A 16,956-nucleotide genomic window follows, 5' to 3' on the forward strand; every position below is an offset into this window, starting at 1 on the left:
GTCCAGAAAACACGTTGTTTCCCTGGAAACGTAATAGAGAGTGGAGATGAGTTGTATGGGGACGTAGTTTAGTGGGAGACAGAGATGAACCTTTAGCTGCATTGTGTTTGTTCTCTCCATCAGATGTCTGTGAACTGGAACTGGACACAAACACAGTCCACAGAAAACTCAAACTGGACGACAACAACAGGAAGGTGACACATGTGGACGACGAGCAGTCATATCCAGATCATCCAGACAGATTTGTCTCAGAGCCTCAGCTGCTGTGTAGAGACGGTCTGACTGGTCGCTGTTACTGGGAGGTCCAGTGGAGAGGAAGGGTTGATTTATCAGTGAGTTACAGAGGAATCAAGAGGAGAGGAGACGACTCTGTGTTTGGAGAGAATGATCAGTCCTGGAGTCTGATTTGTTATGATGGTGGTTACTATGTCAGTCACAATAATAAACAAACACGCATCTCCTCCTCCTCCTCCTCCTCCTCCTCCTCCTCTGGTGTGGTAGCAGTGTACTTGGACTGTCCTGCTGGCACTCTGACCTTCTACAAAGTCTCCTCTGACAAACTGATCCACCTCCACACCTTCAACACCACATTCACTGAACCTCTTTATCCTGGGTTTACAGTCTGGTCTGGATCATCAGTGTCTCTGCGTCGTTTTTAGGTCTGAAGTCGTGTTCACACCGAACGTGAAGCTCATTATTCACACGCTGTGATTACATATCCAATCCATTCCAATCCACTTTATTTAGATCCCATTTTAACAAACACAAGGTTTTCCAAAGTGCTGCACAAGATAAAACACAATAAAAAGTACAGAATAGAAAGATAAAAGGAATCAAATAAACAGATCAGATAAAAATATGCACGTATACACATAAAATCATCAAATCAACTCCCTACATGGTGTCAGAAGACAAAGACAATCCATCCAGAGTCAATTCAAAGATGAGAATCTGTGTCTCTAAAGAGTCTCAGCCAGGAACCAGATGTTGTCTCCTGGGTCTGTGTCCCCCAGAGGTCTAGATAGTAGACCACATTAGTCCACAGACCAGACTATGTGAGGAACCAGAGACTGTGGTCCCCCAGAGGTCTAGATAGTAGCTCACATTAGTCCAGAGACCAGACTATGTGAGGAACCAGAGACTGTGGTCCCCCAGAGGTCTAGATAGTAGCTCACATTAGTTCAGAGACCAGACTATGTGAGGAACCAGAGACTGTGGTCCCCCAGAGGTCTAGATAGTAGACCACATTAGTCCAGAGACCAGACTATGTGAGGAACCAGAGACTGTGGTCCCCCAGAGGTCAAGATGGTAGACCACATTAGTCCAGAGACCAGACTATGTGAGGAACCAGAGACTGTGGTCCCCCAGAGTTCTAGATAGTAGCTCACATTAGTCCAGAGACCAAACTATGTGAGGAACCAGAGACTGTCTGTGGTCCCCCAGAGGTCTAGATAGTAGCTCACATTAGTCCAGAGACCAGACTATGTGAGGAACCAGAGACTGTGGTCCCCCAGAGGTCTAGATAGTAGACCACATTAGTCCAGAAACCAGACTATGTGAGGAACCAGAGACTGTGGTCCCCCAGAGGTCTAGATAGTAGACCACATTAGTCCAGAGAGCAGACTATGTGAGGAACCAGAGACTGTGGTCCCCCAGAGGTCTAGATAGTAGACCACATTAGTCCAGAAACCAGACTATGTGAGGAACCAGAGACTGTGGTCCCCCAGAGTTCTAGATAGTAGCTCACATTAGTCCAGAGACCAAACTATGTGAGGAACCAGAGACTGTCTGTGGTCCCCCAGAGGTCTAGATAGTAGCTCACATTAGTCCAGAGACCAGACTATGTGAGGAACCAGAGACTGTGGTCCCCCAGAGGTCTAGATAGTAGACCACATTAGTCCAGAGACCAGACTATGTGAGGAACCAGAGACTGTGGTCCCCCAGAGGTCTAGATAGTAGACCACATTAGTCCAGACACCAGACTATGTGAGGAACCAGAGACTGTGGTCCCCCAGAGGTCTAGATAGTAGACCACATTAGTCCAGAGACCAGACTATGTGAGGAACCAGAGACTGTCTGTGGTCCCCCAGAGGTCTAGATAGTAGACCACATTAGTCCAGACACCAGACTATGTGAGGAACCAGAGACTGTCTGTGGTCCCCCAGAGGTCTAGATAGTAGACCACATTAGTCCAGAGACCAGACTATGTGAGGAACCAGAGACTGTGGTCCCCCAGAGGTCTAGATAGTAGCTCACATTAGTCCAGAGAGCAGACTATGTGAGGAACCAGAGACTGTGGTCCCCCAGAGGTCTAGATAGCAGACCACATTAGTCCAGAGACCAGACTATGTGAGGAACCAGAGACTGTGGTCCCCCAGAGGTCTAGATAGCAGACCACATTAGTCCAGAGACCAGACTATGTGAGGAACCAGAGACTGTGGTCCCCCAGAGGTCTAGATAGTAGCTCACATTAGTCCAGAGACCAGACTATGTGAGAAACCAGAGACTGTGGTCCCCCAGAGGTCTAGATAGTAGACCACATTAGTCCAGAGACCAGACTATGTGAGGAACCAGAGACTGTGGTCCCCCAGAGGTCTAGATAGCAGACCACATTAGTCCAGAGACCAGACTATGTGAGGAACCAGAGACTGTGGTCCCCCAGAGGTCTAGATAGCAGACCACATTAGTCCAGAGACCAGACTATGTGAGGAACCAGAGACTGTGGTCCCCCAGAGGTCTAGATAGTAGCTCACATTAGTCCAGAGACCAGACTATGTGAGGAACCAGAGACTGTGGTCCCCCAGAGGTCTAGATAGTAGACCACATTAGTCCAGAGACCAGACTATGTGAGGAACCAGAGACTGTGGTCCCCCAGAGGTCTAGATAGTAGCTCACATTAGTCCAGAGACCAGACTATGTGAGGAACCAGAGACTGTGGTCCCCCAGAGGTCTAGATAGTAGCTGACATTAGTCCAGAGACCAGACTACCGTAGATGACCAAATAATCGCCCGCGTGCAAATACGCGCCTGTGCTCTAATAGCCGCCGGGGGTCCGACCTCATTTGGCATAATAAACGCCGGTTCAATTAAACGCCCGGGCGATTAAGTGTTTACCATAGTCTTGCACAGAAAACAAAAGTTTTTTTTTAACAGCACTTCACCGGCTCTCACCTCTTCTGTCAGTCAGCCCCTCCCCTCGCGCTCTCTCTCTCTCTCGCATGCAGGCGCGCGCACACACACACACAGACACACAAACACAGGCGCGCTAGACTGAGGGATATAGGGATATAGATAAATGCGCTAAAGTACAGTGTTGAAATTACCGCGATCGCCCCCCCCCCTTCCGTTATCATCCATAACACTGCTCTGATCAGCTCCCTGTGTCGCGGTAACACAGACAAACTGTCTTTGTATTTATTGTCTGATGTCAATAAAGATGCGTCGGGGGGAAAAAGTAGTTTTGTTCCAGTGGTGCTATGGTGAGCTCCTTGTTCTTTGCATGATGGTCTGGTGCTGCTCATTGCAAAAATAAATTGTAGCCTGTTGCAAATACGCGCCTGGTTCTTATAAACGCCCGGGCTACTAAATGGTCATCTACGGTATGTGAGGAACCAGAGACTGTCTGTGTCCCCCAGAGGTCTAGATAGTAGCTCACATTAGTCCAGAGACCAGACTATGTGACGAACCAGAGGCTGTGGTCCCCCAGAGGTCTAGATAGTAGCTCACATTAGTCCAGAGACCAGACTATGTGAGGAACCAGAGACTGTGGTCCCCTAGAGGTCTAGATAGTAGCTCACATTAGTCCAGAGACCAGACTATGTGAGGAACCAGAGACTGTGGTCCCCCAGAGGTCTAGATAGTAGCTCACATTAGTCCAGAGACCAGACTATGTGAGGAACCAGAGACTGTGGCCCCCAAGAGGTCTAGATAGTAGCTCACATTAGTCCAGAGACCAGACTATGTGAGGAACCAGAGACTGTCTGTGGTCCCCCAGAGGTCTAGATAGTAGCTCACATTAGTCCAGAGACCAGACTATGTGAGGAACCAGAGACTGTGGTCCCCCAGAGGTCTAGATAGTAGCTCACATTAGTCCAGAGACCAGACTATGTGAGGAACCAGAGACTGTGGTCCCCCAGAGGTCTAGATAGTAGCTCCCATTAGTCCAGAGACCAGACTATGTGAGGAACCAGAGACTGTCTGTGTCCCCCAGAGGTCTAGATAGTAGCTCACATTAGTCCAGAGACCAGACTATGTGACGAACCAGAGGCTGTGGTCCCCCAGAGGTCTAGATAGTAGCTCACATTAGTCCAGAGACCAGACTATGTGAGGAACCAGAGACTGTGGTCCCCCAGAGGTCTAGATAGTAGCTCACATTAGTCCAGAGACCAGACTATGTGAGGAACCAGAGACTGTGGTCCCCCAGAGGTCTAGATAGTAGCTCACATTAGTCCAGAGACCAGACTATGTGAGGAACCAGAGACTGTGGCCCCCAAGAGGTCTAGATAGTAGCTCACATTAGTCCAGAGACCAGACTATGTGAGGAACCAGAGACTGTCTGTGGTCCCCCAGAGGTCTAGATAGTAGCTCACATTAGTCCAGAGACCAGACTATGTGAGGAACCAGAGACTGTGGTCCCCCAGAGGTCTAGATAGTAGCTCACATTAGTCCAGAGACCAGACTATGTGAGGAACCAGAGACTGTGGTCCCCCAGAGGTCTAGATAGTAGCTCCCATTAGTCCAGAGACCAGACTATGTGAGGAACCAGAGACTGTGGTCCCCCAGAGGTCTAGATAGTAGCTCACATTAGTCCAGAGAGCAGACTATGTGAGGAACCAGAGACTGTGGTCCCCCAGAGGTCTAGATAGTAGCTCACATTAGTCCAGAGACCAGACTATGTGAGGAACCAGAGACTGTGGTCCCCCAGAGGTCTAGACCCTTGAATGGCTGACATCATTGAAGCTGTTCTTCTATATTAGTTCCACATATTCTATTGTAAATGTTCCGTTTTCATAATGATGTAACGATGTCATTCTACTATCTGACTGTGTGTATTGTTCTGCACCAATCACCACGTCACATTCCTTGTGTGTGAAAACATACTTGTCAATGAAGTGTTTGTGATCGTGTATTGATCCAGAAGATCCTTCAGTGTTTGGAATGAGATCTGCAATGTATCCCCTTCCACCTCTGCTCAACTCTTCTGCATGCTTCCCTTTCTCTCTCATGTTACTCTGATGGATAGTTGAACATGAAAACAAGAAATTACTATTCATTGGAATTCAAATAGAGTTCATACATTTTCATTTGATGCAAGTTTTATTTTAGAGGAAGAAAAGAACAGAATAAAGTTTGTCTTCACAATCTGGCATGGTTTTCCATGTTATTGTTTTGAAATGATCTTTTTCTTTAGAAAGGCAAATTACCATCACATACATGAATTCCAATCTTAGTCATTCAAAGACAGATAAAGATGCTTCCAGGAAGTCCATGTGATTTGGTCCATATTGGCCTTCTGGAATGTTTTTCTGACTCTTACTGGTTTTAGTTGAGAACAGTATCAGAACAGAACAGAACTGGGGACCACTTGAGACAATCCAAATAACACTCACACACACAAACAAAGGGAGGACAGGTTCACACAATGCCCAAGTACAGTCATATGAAATCACATGTAATTGGTTTTACATACTCAGTCCATTTGGTCCAGATCCTGTAAAACCTTTCTTTTTCCACTTTGAGGGAAAAAGATCTCCTCTCCATAACATAGATCTCATAGACCATGTCCATCCATTCATCACTGGTGGGGTTCTGCTTTCAACCATTTCCTCCTCACACATTTCTTACTGGCTGCCAATAGTAGAGCCAGCAGTGTTTTGTCTTTGATGTTCCATGTTTCAAACAATATATGACCCAAATACAAAGATTCACATTCAAATGGAATGTTTACATGAAATACATGTTTTATATGTTTGTGGATCTCCTCCCAGTAAAGTCTTATTGCTTGGCGATCCCCAAAACTATGGGAATGGTTGTCTCCATGAGACCCACAAAGTCTCCAACAAGCATCTCCACTGCCCTGATGACCTTTCTGAATGGGTGTGGTCAGAAATCTTGCAATGTTTTTCCACCAGAAGTCTCTCCATGTGTTTGACCCGGTCCAGACCCACTGTAGCTGGCATGTTTTCTCCCAGCTCTCCTGTGTGATCATGACCTTTACTTCCTTTTCCCACTTCTTCTTTATGTATTCTGTGCTCTCTTGTTGACAGAACTGTATGGCATTATACCATTTGGAGCTCATGTTGTTGCTGATCTGGGTTTAATTCATGATAAGAATACCTCCATGAACCCGATTCACCTTTTCCTAACACGTCTTTAAGGGTTTTGTTCAAATAATGTCTCACTTGCAGGTACCTAAAAACACCCTCTCTTCCAGACCATGGTCCTTCTGTAGGCTTTCAAAACTCTGAAATGCCCCTTTGTGAATACATGAATAATATGTAGTGAAGCCTTTTGTGATCCATGTCTTAAATCTGCCATCCATTCTATTTGGTGCAAAGTCTGAATCATCGGCACACCACCTCATCATTTTAGACGCGTCTCTTAAACGGCACATTTGGACTATTTCCTGCCAGGGCTTCAGAAAACTGCCTGTTCTAGAGTCTTCTGGGATCTCCTGTTCTCCTTGTAATCTGTTATCACTTAGTAGAGCTGTTATTGGGATTCCCTTGATCATTGCACCTTCTAGTTCCTTCCATGCTGCAGTGTATGTTGGTGAACACAAGCAGACTAACGGTCTCAGTTGGGCTACATGGTAGTATTCCTGGAAGCAAGGGAGGCCCATTCCACCCTTATCTTTCCTTCATTGCAGCGTCTTGAATTGAATTCTGGCCTTTTTCCCTCGCCACAAATACCTGGCTATTAATCTGTCCCATTCTGAGAAGTGTTTAGATGGTATTTTGCCTGGCAAACACTGGAAGAGGTCTAACATCCGAGGAAGAATCTTCATCCTGATTGACTCTATCCGGGAGCTTCAACTTAAAAAGGGAATAACATTCCATCTTTGGATGTCAGACTTTCTCTTTGAATGGAACGGGCCGTCATTGATATCATACAGTCTTGAGAAGTCCCTCGGTAATGAGACACCTCAATATTTCATGGACTCAGCCTCCCATTTCCAGTTGGACATGGTCCTAATGGAGGGTGGGGGGGTCATAGTTGAATGTCAGTACTTGAGTTTTGTTATTAATTTTACAACCAGAAATGAAACCAAATTCCTCCAATAATTTCATCCATTTTGGGAGTGTGTGTGTAGTTGTATTAAACGTATCAATAAGTGGTCAGCAAACAGGGCCAGTTTTTGCCCCCGGATGTCGTTGTTGCCCCCTTTCTATCTGATCTTTGCCTAATCAATGACTTCTGGGTTCTATAAACAGGGCGAAGAGGAGCGGCCATCACAGCACCCTCGTCTCCTTCCTCTTTCCAGAATGAATGAATGGTTAAATCACCGTTGATTTGAATTCTAGCTGTTGCTTTGTTGTATAATGCTGCAATCGTGTGGATTATAGTTGTATGAAAGCCACGTTTTAAAGTCCTTTCTATAAAAACTGAATGGAAGGCTTTCTCTGCATCCAAACTTCATATCAGTGTCTCTAGTTTGTGTGATTTGTCTCATAATGTGTGGTGTTTTCCTGATATTATCTTGGTCTGTCTTTGTCTGACAAAGCCAGTCTGGTCCTCATGTATTAATACTGCTAGTATATGTTCTATTCTTTAGTTCAAATGGAGGGGAATCCTTTAGAATCCTTATTTAGAAGACTTACAGGGCCATAACTCCCACACTCCAGCCTGTCTTTGCCCTCTTTAGGTAGGATTGAAATCATTGCCTCCCTCCATGAGGGGGGGTTTAATAATGTTGGAATGAATTGATCTTGCATTGTTTTGGACCATTCTGTGGTAAAGCCGTCTGTCCCTGGAGACTTCCCCCCTTTCATTCTCCTGATTGCTGATTGAATGTCTTCTTTTGTTATTTAGATATGAATTTGTCATTTTGTTCATCAGTAACCTTTGGGAGGTTTATCTGGGCCAGGAAGGCATCCATCTGGTTGCCGTTGCTCGTCTGGTTGGGAATAGAATGTTTGATAGTAGTTTTCAAAGCGTTGTTTAACTTTCTCTGGACAAGTTTCTATTTCTTTTGTTGCAGAATTTCTTCTTTTATGTTTAGTTCTATCCGCTTGTTGTTTTCTTAACTTCTATGATAGAAGTTTCAGTGATTTCCCACCGACTTCATAGTATTGTTGCTTTGTGAAAAGGAGTTTTCTTTGGATTTCCTGAGTATTTATTTCATCTTTTTCTTTTTTTCATTGTATAATCTTATGTTTGTTGTCATCTTGGGGAGACTTTGCATGTTCGTTCTGTCGTCTCTTCAAGTCCTCTTCTCATGTTCTAACTTTTTCTTCTCTAATTGTCTTCTCATGTGAGGAGATGGCTATTATTTGACCCCTGATCACCGCTTTTAGTGCATCCCAGAGAATAGCTGGAGTCACTTCTTCATCATCATTATTTTCCAAATCAATTTTAAAACGTAGTTTTTATTTAAGTTTCATTCAAAATCATGTACAGAATCATATTTCATCACATCTGCTGTTTCATACACAAGATAACAGTCAAGGTAACAACAAAAGCGACGGAGACTTTACTGACAAAGAAAACTATAAAATACAATAGAATAAAGCAAGGTGAAATAAAAGACAGAGTTATATTAGTATATCCATAGCAGGGCTCCACCTTTTAGTGAAGATGTGTTTTTGAAGTCTCAGGGAATATGTTATTTCTTCCATTTGATATATTTCCTTTATTTTTTCCGTCCACATATTGGCCCTCATTTATCAATCTTGCGTGAAAACGGGCGCAGATCTGAGCGTAGATTTGGTCGTACGACAGGAAACACGTGTGATTTATGAAACGTTCGTATCTGACCAATCTCAGCGTAGGAATGAGCGGGTCTTCATAAATGTGGCGGCTGAATTCAATCGTCATTAACATGTTACGCCCTTAAATATTCCTGGTTCGGAGGCCCCGCCCACTGAGGTCAAACATGGAGAGACCAAATACTGGTAAGAAAACAAACTTTTCCGACACGGAGATCGGCTTCCTAACATCTGAAGTGGAGCGAAAAAAAGATGTGCTTTTCTGCAGTTTGAAGAGTGGAGTGAAAGGGTCATAAAAACGCTGTCTGGAAGAAGATCACGGAGGCAGTCAACAGCGTTGCTGTAGAGGAACGGACTCCGGCTGAGGTTTGGATATAATTATCAATAACTTAACCTACGCCTCACAACTTAAATTAATCTTTTCATCCGCAGCCTAAAAGCTTATGCCTGCTAATTAATCAAGACTATTCTTTACATTTAGGTCAAGAAAAAGTGGTCCGATTTAAAGCTGGCCACCAAAAAGCTTGTTGCTGCACTTAAGCCAGCATCAGGCAGACTGGAGGAGGCCAACCAGACTCCAGCCTGATCCTGACGGGGACCGAGGACAACATTGCCTCATTGATAGGGTCAGAGTCCATCTCTGGCATAAGCGGTGGAGGAGACACGGACGCACTCGCGTCAGAGCCAGAGCAGAATGGGAACCAACAACCCCCTTTTGCTTGCATTGTAAAAATCAACCTGACTGTACACAATTTCTTACAAATAATGAGGCTTACTCATGTTACATGGGTGACATTTTTATTGTATTAAATGTTTGAGAGCCAGGCACCAGCATGATGTCGGCCAGGTCTCCTCCCCAGAGCGGTCCCACTGCTGCCCCCCGTGCTGCGCCCAGACCAAACATCATCACTGCAGAGGTTCTGGAGAGACAGGCGGAGATGTGCACTTTATTGACAGCAGTTGTCGGAGCACTTGGGGCAATAAATGACACCCTAAAAAAAAGAAATGAAACTGTAAAAAAGCCATAATAAAATGTTCAAATGACTATACGTTGTCCGTTTAGTATGCCTTTTTCATCAACAATATTTCACATTACTGATTAAATACTGCAGAGCATTTGCACGAGTTTAAGGTATACTTTAGGTTTTAAAAGCTCTGAATGAGGTCCTGTCTCCTCCGTATCGCCCCCAGTGGAGGCTGTGCTGGCCACGGTTCCATGGGCATTGGTGCGTCTGTTTAAACTATCATATTGTTTAGTTTCTGCCTAATGCTTACAGTTGTTTTCAATTGTTTACATGCAATTTTGAAAACCGGGTTCTTTTTTTTTCAAAATATAATCACAATTATCCAAACACCACACTCAATTTGCATAATTCCTAGATTGTTTGCAAAATGACTCACTTTAGTCAAAACATACACACATATCTGTGAAAATGCTATTAGTTTTCATTGAACCAACACAGTCCTCAATGATCAGACACTATTGCAGCCAGTTTCACACTGCTGTGATCAATAAAAAACACATTTGTAAAAAAACTCATTTTAGGAAATAGCATGTGCTAGATTTTTGTCCAGACATTGTTATGTAAGGGATAATTTAGATAAAAATAGTGACAAACCCACAACATTCTTCATGATTAGTTTGAGATATAGGGAGAATGTACACAAATAGGCCTACTATAAACTTACCAAGCACTGCACAACACTGATGCTGCAGACTGAATATTTCAAGTATTTATTTGATCTACCTCTTCCTCTCTCTCCTTCTTCTCCTCTTCCTCTACCTGGGCCTCCTCCTCTACCTCCTTCTCCTCTTCCTCTACCTCCTTCATCTCCTCTTTGAGCTCCCCCTCTCATTCTCACTCTTCTTCTTCTTCTAGCTCCTTCCATTGTTGTTGAAGACAGGTGAACTCACCTGCTGCCTTTTATAGCACACCTGAGTGCTGCGTTTTCAAATAAGCCCATGTGTGCTTCCACACTTGGTGGATGTGATGATCCAATGTGTTCATTAGTGTGGTCGTTGGCAATCCGGGGCTTTGTAATGACAAGGAAGTAACCTCACAATCCTTCTCTGTGTCTAAGGTGTGAAAATGTGTGTAGCGTTTTACAAATCCCTGTGTAATGTTTTACAAAAAGGGTGAAGCAGACATTGTGTGTAATGTTGTGCAAATCTGTGGAGGTGTTTTGCTCCTTGGAGTGGAATTTCACAAATTGTGTGGACATTTTTATTTTAGTGTGTAAACAATCGTAAAAACCTGTAAACACTAAAAGTGGTTGCTATGCCCAAATCATCCCAACCTCTAGCTTTGGTGACCATGCCCTAAACAAAAGCACCAAACCTGCAAACACAATATATGCTTTGCACTGTGTTTGAAATTCTCCAACACACTTCTTGCAAAACACGACACACTGTTTTTTTACATAAGACACATTGTTCAAAAAGGAAGAGTCATGCAATCATTGGGAAAACACATCGATTTCAAACACAAAACACAACTAAAATTGGAAAAGCACACTGACTCACACACATGAAAACATTTCACATCTAATTGTAGACCAATCAGTCTAAGCCATAGCACTACAAACACACCTGATGTGAGCTCAGCTCCTTTGGGCCAACTTTGGAAACATGGAGGCAGGAAGAGGGAGAGGAAGAGCAGCAGCAAGACGAGGAAGAGGACGAAGAAGGGGAGCAGGCAACAGAAGACAAATATCCCATGACATGAGGGCCACTTTGGTGGACCATGTTCTAAATCATGGCCTTACAATGAGGGAGGCTGGGCAGAGAGTCCATCCAAACCTGAGTCGCTACTCAGTAGCCTCAATGATTACAACGTTCAGACTGGAAAACAGGTATGTTTTGAAGTTTCCACACTAAAATGGACCAAAGAAATGACAGTATTGCACATTGTTCAAATGCACAGTACAATACATTGGTGTATTACCGTAGGTCTATGGGTTTAAAGTATGATGTTTCATTTTCTACAGAACTGCCAGACGACCTGCACAGGGTGGAAGGCAGGCTATGTTCAGTGATGAACAGGAGGTGGCCATCGTCAATATTGTTTTGGCAAATAATGAAATCCGGCTTGGTGATTTGAGAGAGCAGATCCTTGCAGATCAAATAACCTTCACTGGCATCAACACTGTCAGCATATCTACACTCTCCTGATCCTCAAAAAGCACAACATCTCACTGAAGCAGCTATATCCAGTTCCATTCCAGAGGAACAGTGTGAGAGTCAAAGACCTCCGTCATGACTATGTGCAAGTAAGCCCCACACACACACACACACACACACACACACACACACACACACACACACACACAGTATTGTGTGTAAATGTATATGTGATAGTCCTGTGTTTTCAATCACACTATATTCACTGTACATTATCTACATGTTTCTGTTTTAGAGGTTCCTGGAACTTGATGCAGCTCCACAGCAGCATGACTTTATTTGTGTAGATGAGGCTGGGTTCAACCTGGAGAAAACCAGACGTCGGGGCCCAAACATTATTGGGCAAAGGGCCATAGTGCATGTCCCTGGTCAGCGCGGGGGAAATATCACCTTGTGTTCCGCCATCAGTGTACAGGGAGTCCTGCATCACCACTCCATCCTCGGTCCCTACAACACAGCCCTCATTAGTGGCTTTCTGGACACACTTCATGAACCAGTAGTCCAGGACGGCCCAGAGCAGCCCCAGTTTGTTGTCGTCTGGGATAACGTCAGTTTCCATCGGGCGGCTCTGGTCCGGGACTGGTTCACCAACCATAATAGATTCATTCCACTCAACTTGCCACCGTACAGCCCATTTCTGAATCCAGTTGAGGAGTTGTTTTCAGCATGGCGCTGGAAGGTTTATGACCGTCAACCACATGCCCGCATGCCTCTTCTACAAGCCATGGAAGAGGCATGCGGCCACATTGAGGTGAGGTCCATACAGGGTTGGATTCGGCATGCAAGGAGATATTTCCCCCGTTGCTTGGCAAGGGAGGACATTGCCTGTGATGTGGATGAGGTGATGTGGCCAAATGCCAACAGGAGACGGGATCCAGAGCCTAAATGTCTTCCAATCCTTTTCTTACAACTCTGTTTTGTAGAACATTTTAGTTACCATGTCTTTGTGTTTTTGTTTTTTTACTTTTACAAAAACCTGAAAATAAATAAAAATACATTCTGAAGCGTTTCCATGTAGTTTTCATGTGTCTAGATCAACTGTAGTGGAGCAATCTTTCACACAAAACATCTATATGAGACTTTTAAAGTCAAAACCATCCAAAGTACTAAATCCAGCTGTGTTTTGCATAAAGCACATCTGTGTGTTGTTGCTGTTGTTTTTACGGGATCTTTATTCCGTTCCACAACATACACGAGACAACACAGCGCAGAACCGGAACTCCCGTTCCTCTGATAACAAGCAATAGAGAACAGCACCATCTATTGATAAAATGACGGTACTACAACACTCCCACTTCATTTTACAATAGCATTTTAAGGCTTTAAATAATATTACAGAGCCGTGCTCTTCTTCACAAAATAAACCTTTAAACAACAACAAAGGCTTCCCTTTTCCCTTTTTTTTCAAAATTGCCTTGCTTAGTGCTATTAAATAATTTGCAATTAAACTCTGGCCATCTGTCTTTAAACCCAATTTTTTTCATTTACAGTCACTTTCTGGAACTCTTTTCCACATGCTTTTAGACTTGCTTTAACCCGGCAGCGTTCGGCGTTCACCTGTCAAGCACAAACCACTCTACACATCCAATCTCTAACAGGGAAAAGTCCAATCTCTCCCCTGAGATACTCAAACTTCTGTTTAGTCAGTGGCTTGGTCAAGATGTCCGCTTTCATGTCATTTGTTGGACAATATTGCAGTTCTATTTGTCCATTCTGCACACATTCACGGGTGTAGTGGTAGCGGATGTCTATGTGTTTAGTCCTGGAGTGGTTCACTGGCTCCTTGGTTGTCCTCCAGGATCACTGTGGACGTAGCCTCCATTCCAAGATCACTCAGTAATCGTCTCAGCCAGATAGCTTCTTGAGCGGCTTGACTGAGTGCGACGTATTCAGCTTCTGCTGTTGAAAGTGCAACTGTTACCTGTTTCTTGCTGAGCCAGCTCACCGCTCCTCCACTCAGTAGAAATAGATTGCCTGTCGTAGAGTGACGGTCATCCTGATCACCAGCCCAGTCAGCATCTGAGAATCCCATCAAAGCTCCAGAGTCTGACTGCTCATACTTGAGAGCAAGGTTCACTGTCCCTTTCAAGTATGGAAATCTCCTCTTCACAGCTGTTGCAACACAGTCTCATCCCTACTCGTCACATACTGACGATTGGTCATATCCCCTTTGCGTCACCTGTCTCTGCGTCCGACAGTGACGCAAAGGGATTTCCATTCAAATCAGTCAGATGACCCTCTGCGTCGGAAATAGACGCAGAGGGTCATCTGATTTGAACGCAAATCCCTCATCGGTTGATTTTGACGCAAGGGGGTTAGCCAACGTGCGGTTTGCCTGCGCTGGAAGTTTCGGTTTCAGGTGATGCATTTTGTGTTACAGGTGTTTATCTTGACTGTATATATGTTTTTTATTTAGCTGTGGTGTAAGTGGAGTTGGATTACAAACAAACAAATAAATAAATAGGAAGACATCTTTTCCTTCAGGCAATCATTTATCGTGCATGGAGACGCTCCTTAGGACCATTGCGTTTTTCGACATCCCACGTAAGTATTGCCTGCTATTCTGCTTAAATAATTAAACAGCATGCCCTCATCAAAAGCAAGCAAATTATGCTGTAAAGTTGTTGCCATTTGTAGTTGTGTTTTTTAGGTAATGTTTATGCGCACTGTATGCAATTTCATAGGATAGATATATACAACATCTTAGGCGGGTCCACACCGCACCGACTGGCCGACTCGCGTCGGTAAATGAAGTCGGGCTACTTAATATGACCGACTCGAATGGCGGATTACACATTTGAATCGGCTGAAATGAACGCCGACGTGGGCCGATTCGAGCGACCACACCAAGGAGACTCATGTCACGGACGCCGACTCTCTCAAAGACGCCGATTTTCGGTCCGGTGTGGCGGGTCCACACCGGTGGCAACCCTAAGTGCTACACATAGTTAGCTAATAGTTAGCCAGGAGAACACGCTATGTTTTCTAGAACGATGAACTGAATGCAATCTAGTTGCTAGTCACTGAACTAGCTCAGACTATGTGAGATTGAAATCTGAATAAAAATGTTGGATTCAAGTTAACCCTGGCAAGTTCATGTCACAACGCCATCAACTGCCAGACTTCAATTCAATGATTTGCAAGCTGGTAAACATCCATGGACACCAAAGATACCATATAATAGGGCTAGGTTAAGGATCATTCTATAGCTTGAATAAAATGAACTGAACGTGAACTATTGAAATGGTGTATTAAAAACTATTCATTTTTAATCTGTGTGAACTGAATTTGTAACTATTTTATGTGAAGTATGGACTTACACATCACTTAAAGTATTCATATTGTAATTTGTAGTTTGGTGATCTATTCTATATTATATTGATTTGTTTTTCTCTTTCTCAACAGGTTCCCTTATCCCTGTCACTTCCAACTACTGATTAGCAGCACCCTATAACAACACAAAGGCACTTTGAAGAGCCACATTTGTATTGTATCTTGTCAGTCTCTCTACTTTCTGTTCTCTCTCTTACTATCTTACAGTGTCTCTCTCTCTCTCTCTCTCCCTCTCTCCCTCTCCCTCCCCTCACCTGCCCTCTCTCCCTCCCTGTACAATGTCTGATCCTGAGCCGAACCGGCTCCAGAAGGAGTTGAGTGACCTTGTTGGTCAGGCTGAACATCAGGCTCACCTCCAAAACCTCCAACAGCTCATCAGCTTGCACCAGGAGGCAGAACCATCCACCAGCCAGCCATCAAACCGCAATCAAGGTGTTAGGTGGATTAAGAGGGACTGCGATGGAAACATTATTTATGGCAGACCCAGATCATCCCGAAAACAAGCAGGTCAGATTTGTTTTACATTCGTGTTAATTGAAATGTAGACTTTATCTCCAGATCTAGTTTATCTTGGAATGGTATACAACATGATCACAAGTCTTGGGTCTGAATTAGAACATATCTGAGGTTATTATTACATACCTGTGCCTAGCATCAAGGAAACTGAGACGTTAAAAGTTTGTGTCATCGAGTGTAAAAAGCAACAGCTTTTTTGCTACAGCAGGTCCCAGTCACAGCCAGACTCTGAAGACTGGTGTCTCTCCTCCTGTCAGGGCTCTGGAAACCAGTGGGGAAGTGACCAGCAACTTTCCTTCAGTTACTGCTGGTATGTTCTTTATTTTGTCTGCACTGATGCAAAACAGTATGTTCATTTATTACGATAGGAATGTACATTTCATAGTTTTGTGTTTTGATTGTTTTGTGTTTGATCAATAGATAACAGATAACATTACACATTTCAAAATGACTGTTATTCAATGCCATTATCTTGTGTTGTTATAAGCCGTTGGTTTTCAGTGTTGTGCATTGTCTTAACAGAGTCTTTCCTTCAAGAGCTTGAGTGCTCACTGGCTAAGGACCTGTATGTGGATGATACACCACCTCAAGCCGCAACCGACCGGTCGACTGGAAAGAGTCTGATCTCAGGGTGGTGGGCGAAAGAGAGATCCCGGCTGGTCAACACCATGGTGGGCAAACAACGGCAGGTGGCAACTCGAGTCTGCCAACAATGTGCAGACCATCCAGCAGTTATCCGCTGTTGTGACTGCCGACCACACCCTTTCCTCTGTGGCCAGTGTGACATCAGGGTCCATCGAGATCGAGTCTTCCACAACAGGGATTCCATGATGCATGGTTTCTTTGAACCATTGCCTCCGACAGCCTGTGTTGTGGAGAGTGTTCTTACCCAGTGTGGTAAGTTGTAGTTTTTGAGAGTCCCCTTCTCAGACTATATTTTTTCCAGTTATCACCTGGAAAACTGAATACTGATTTCTGATCAGTTGATGAAGCCATGAA

General features: G+C 44.2%; 4 protein-coding genes across 5 annotated transcripts in view; all 4 read left to right on the forward strand.

Annotated features, from left to right (window-relative positions):
- LOC311010642 (neoverrucotoxin subunit beta-like) overlaps window positions 1–16,956 on the forward strand; it is a gene marked incomplete at its 5' end in the record, with an annotated part of 88,870 nt that overhangs the window by 57,372 nt on the left and 14,542 nt on the right. The gene's annotated exons all lie outside the window — the stretch shown is intronic.
- Window positions 1–16,956, forward strand: part of LOC311028971 (stonustoxin subunit alpha-like) — a 59,448-nt gene that overhangs the window by 761 nt on the left and 41,731 nt on the right. The window contains exons 2-3 of the mRNA XM_084033808.1: window positions 124–2,092; window positions 2,168–4,784. Coding sequence (XP_083889934.1) covers window positions 124–659 — 536 coding nt within the window. The 3' untranslated portion in view covers window positions 660–2,092; window positions 2,168–4,784. The remainder of the gene's footprint in view (window positions 1–123; window positions 2,093–2,167; window positions 4,785–16,956) is intronic.
- LOC311015279 (uncharacterized protein) lies at window positions 11,695–13,117 on the forward strand (the record flags this gene model as incomplete). Its single annotated transcript, XM_084012405.1, has 4 exons — window positions 11,695–11,780; window positions 11,878–11,938; window positions 12,030–12,197; window positions 12,344–13,117. 4 exons carry the CDS (start codon window positions 11,695–11,697, stop codon window positions 13,109–13,111), a joined length of 1,083 nt encoding a protein of 360 aa, XP_083868531.1. The 3' UTR covers window positions 13,112–13,117.
- Window positions 16,569–16,956, forward strand: part of LOC311026858 (uncharacterized protein) — a 52,668-nt gene continuing 52,280 nt past the window's right edge. For both annotated transcript variants that reach the window (XM_084030558.1, XM_084030557.1), the window contains exon 1: window positions 16,569–16,854. In XM_084030558.1, the coding sequence (XP_083886684.1) occupies window positions 16,626–16,854 (229 nt within the window). In that variant the 5' untranslated portion in view covers window positions 16,569–16,625. The remainder of the gene's footprint in view (window positions 16,855–16,956) is intronic.

This window comes from Eutrigla gurnardus (genome assembly GCF_963514095.1).
Source record: "Eutrigla gurnardus genome assembly, chromosome: 1".
Classification (NCBI taxonomy): Eukaryota; Metazoa; Chordata; class Actinopteri; order Perciformes; family Triglidae; genus Eutrigla; species Eutrigla gurnardus.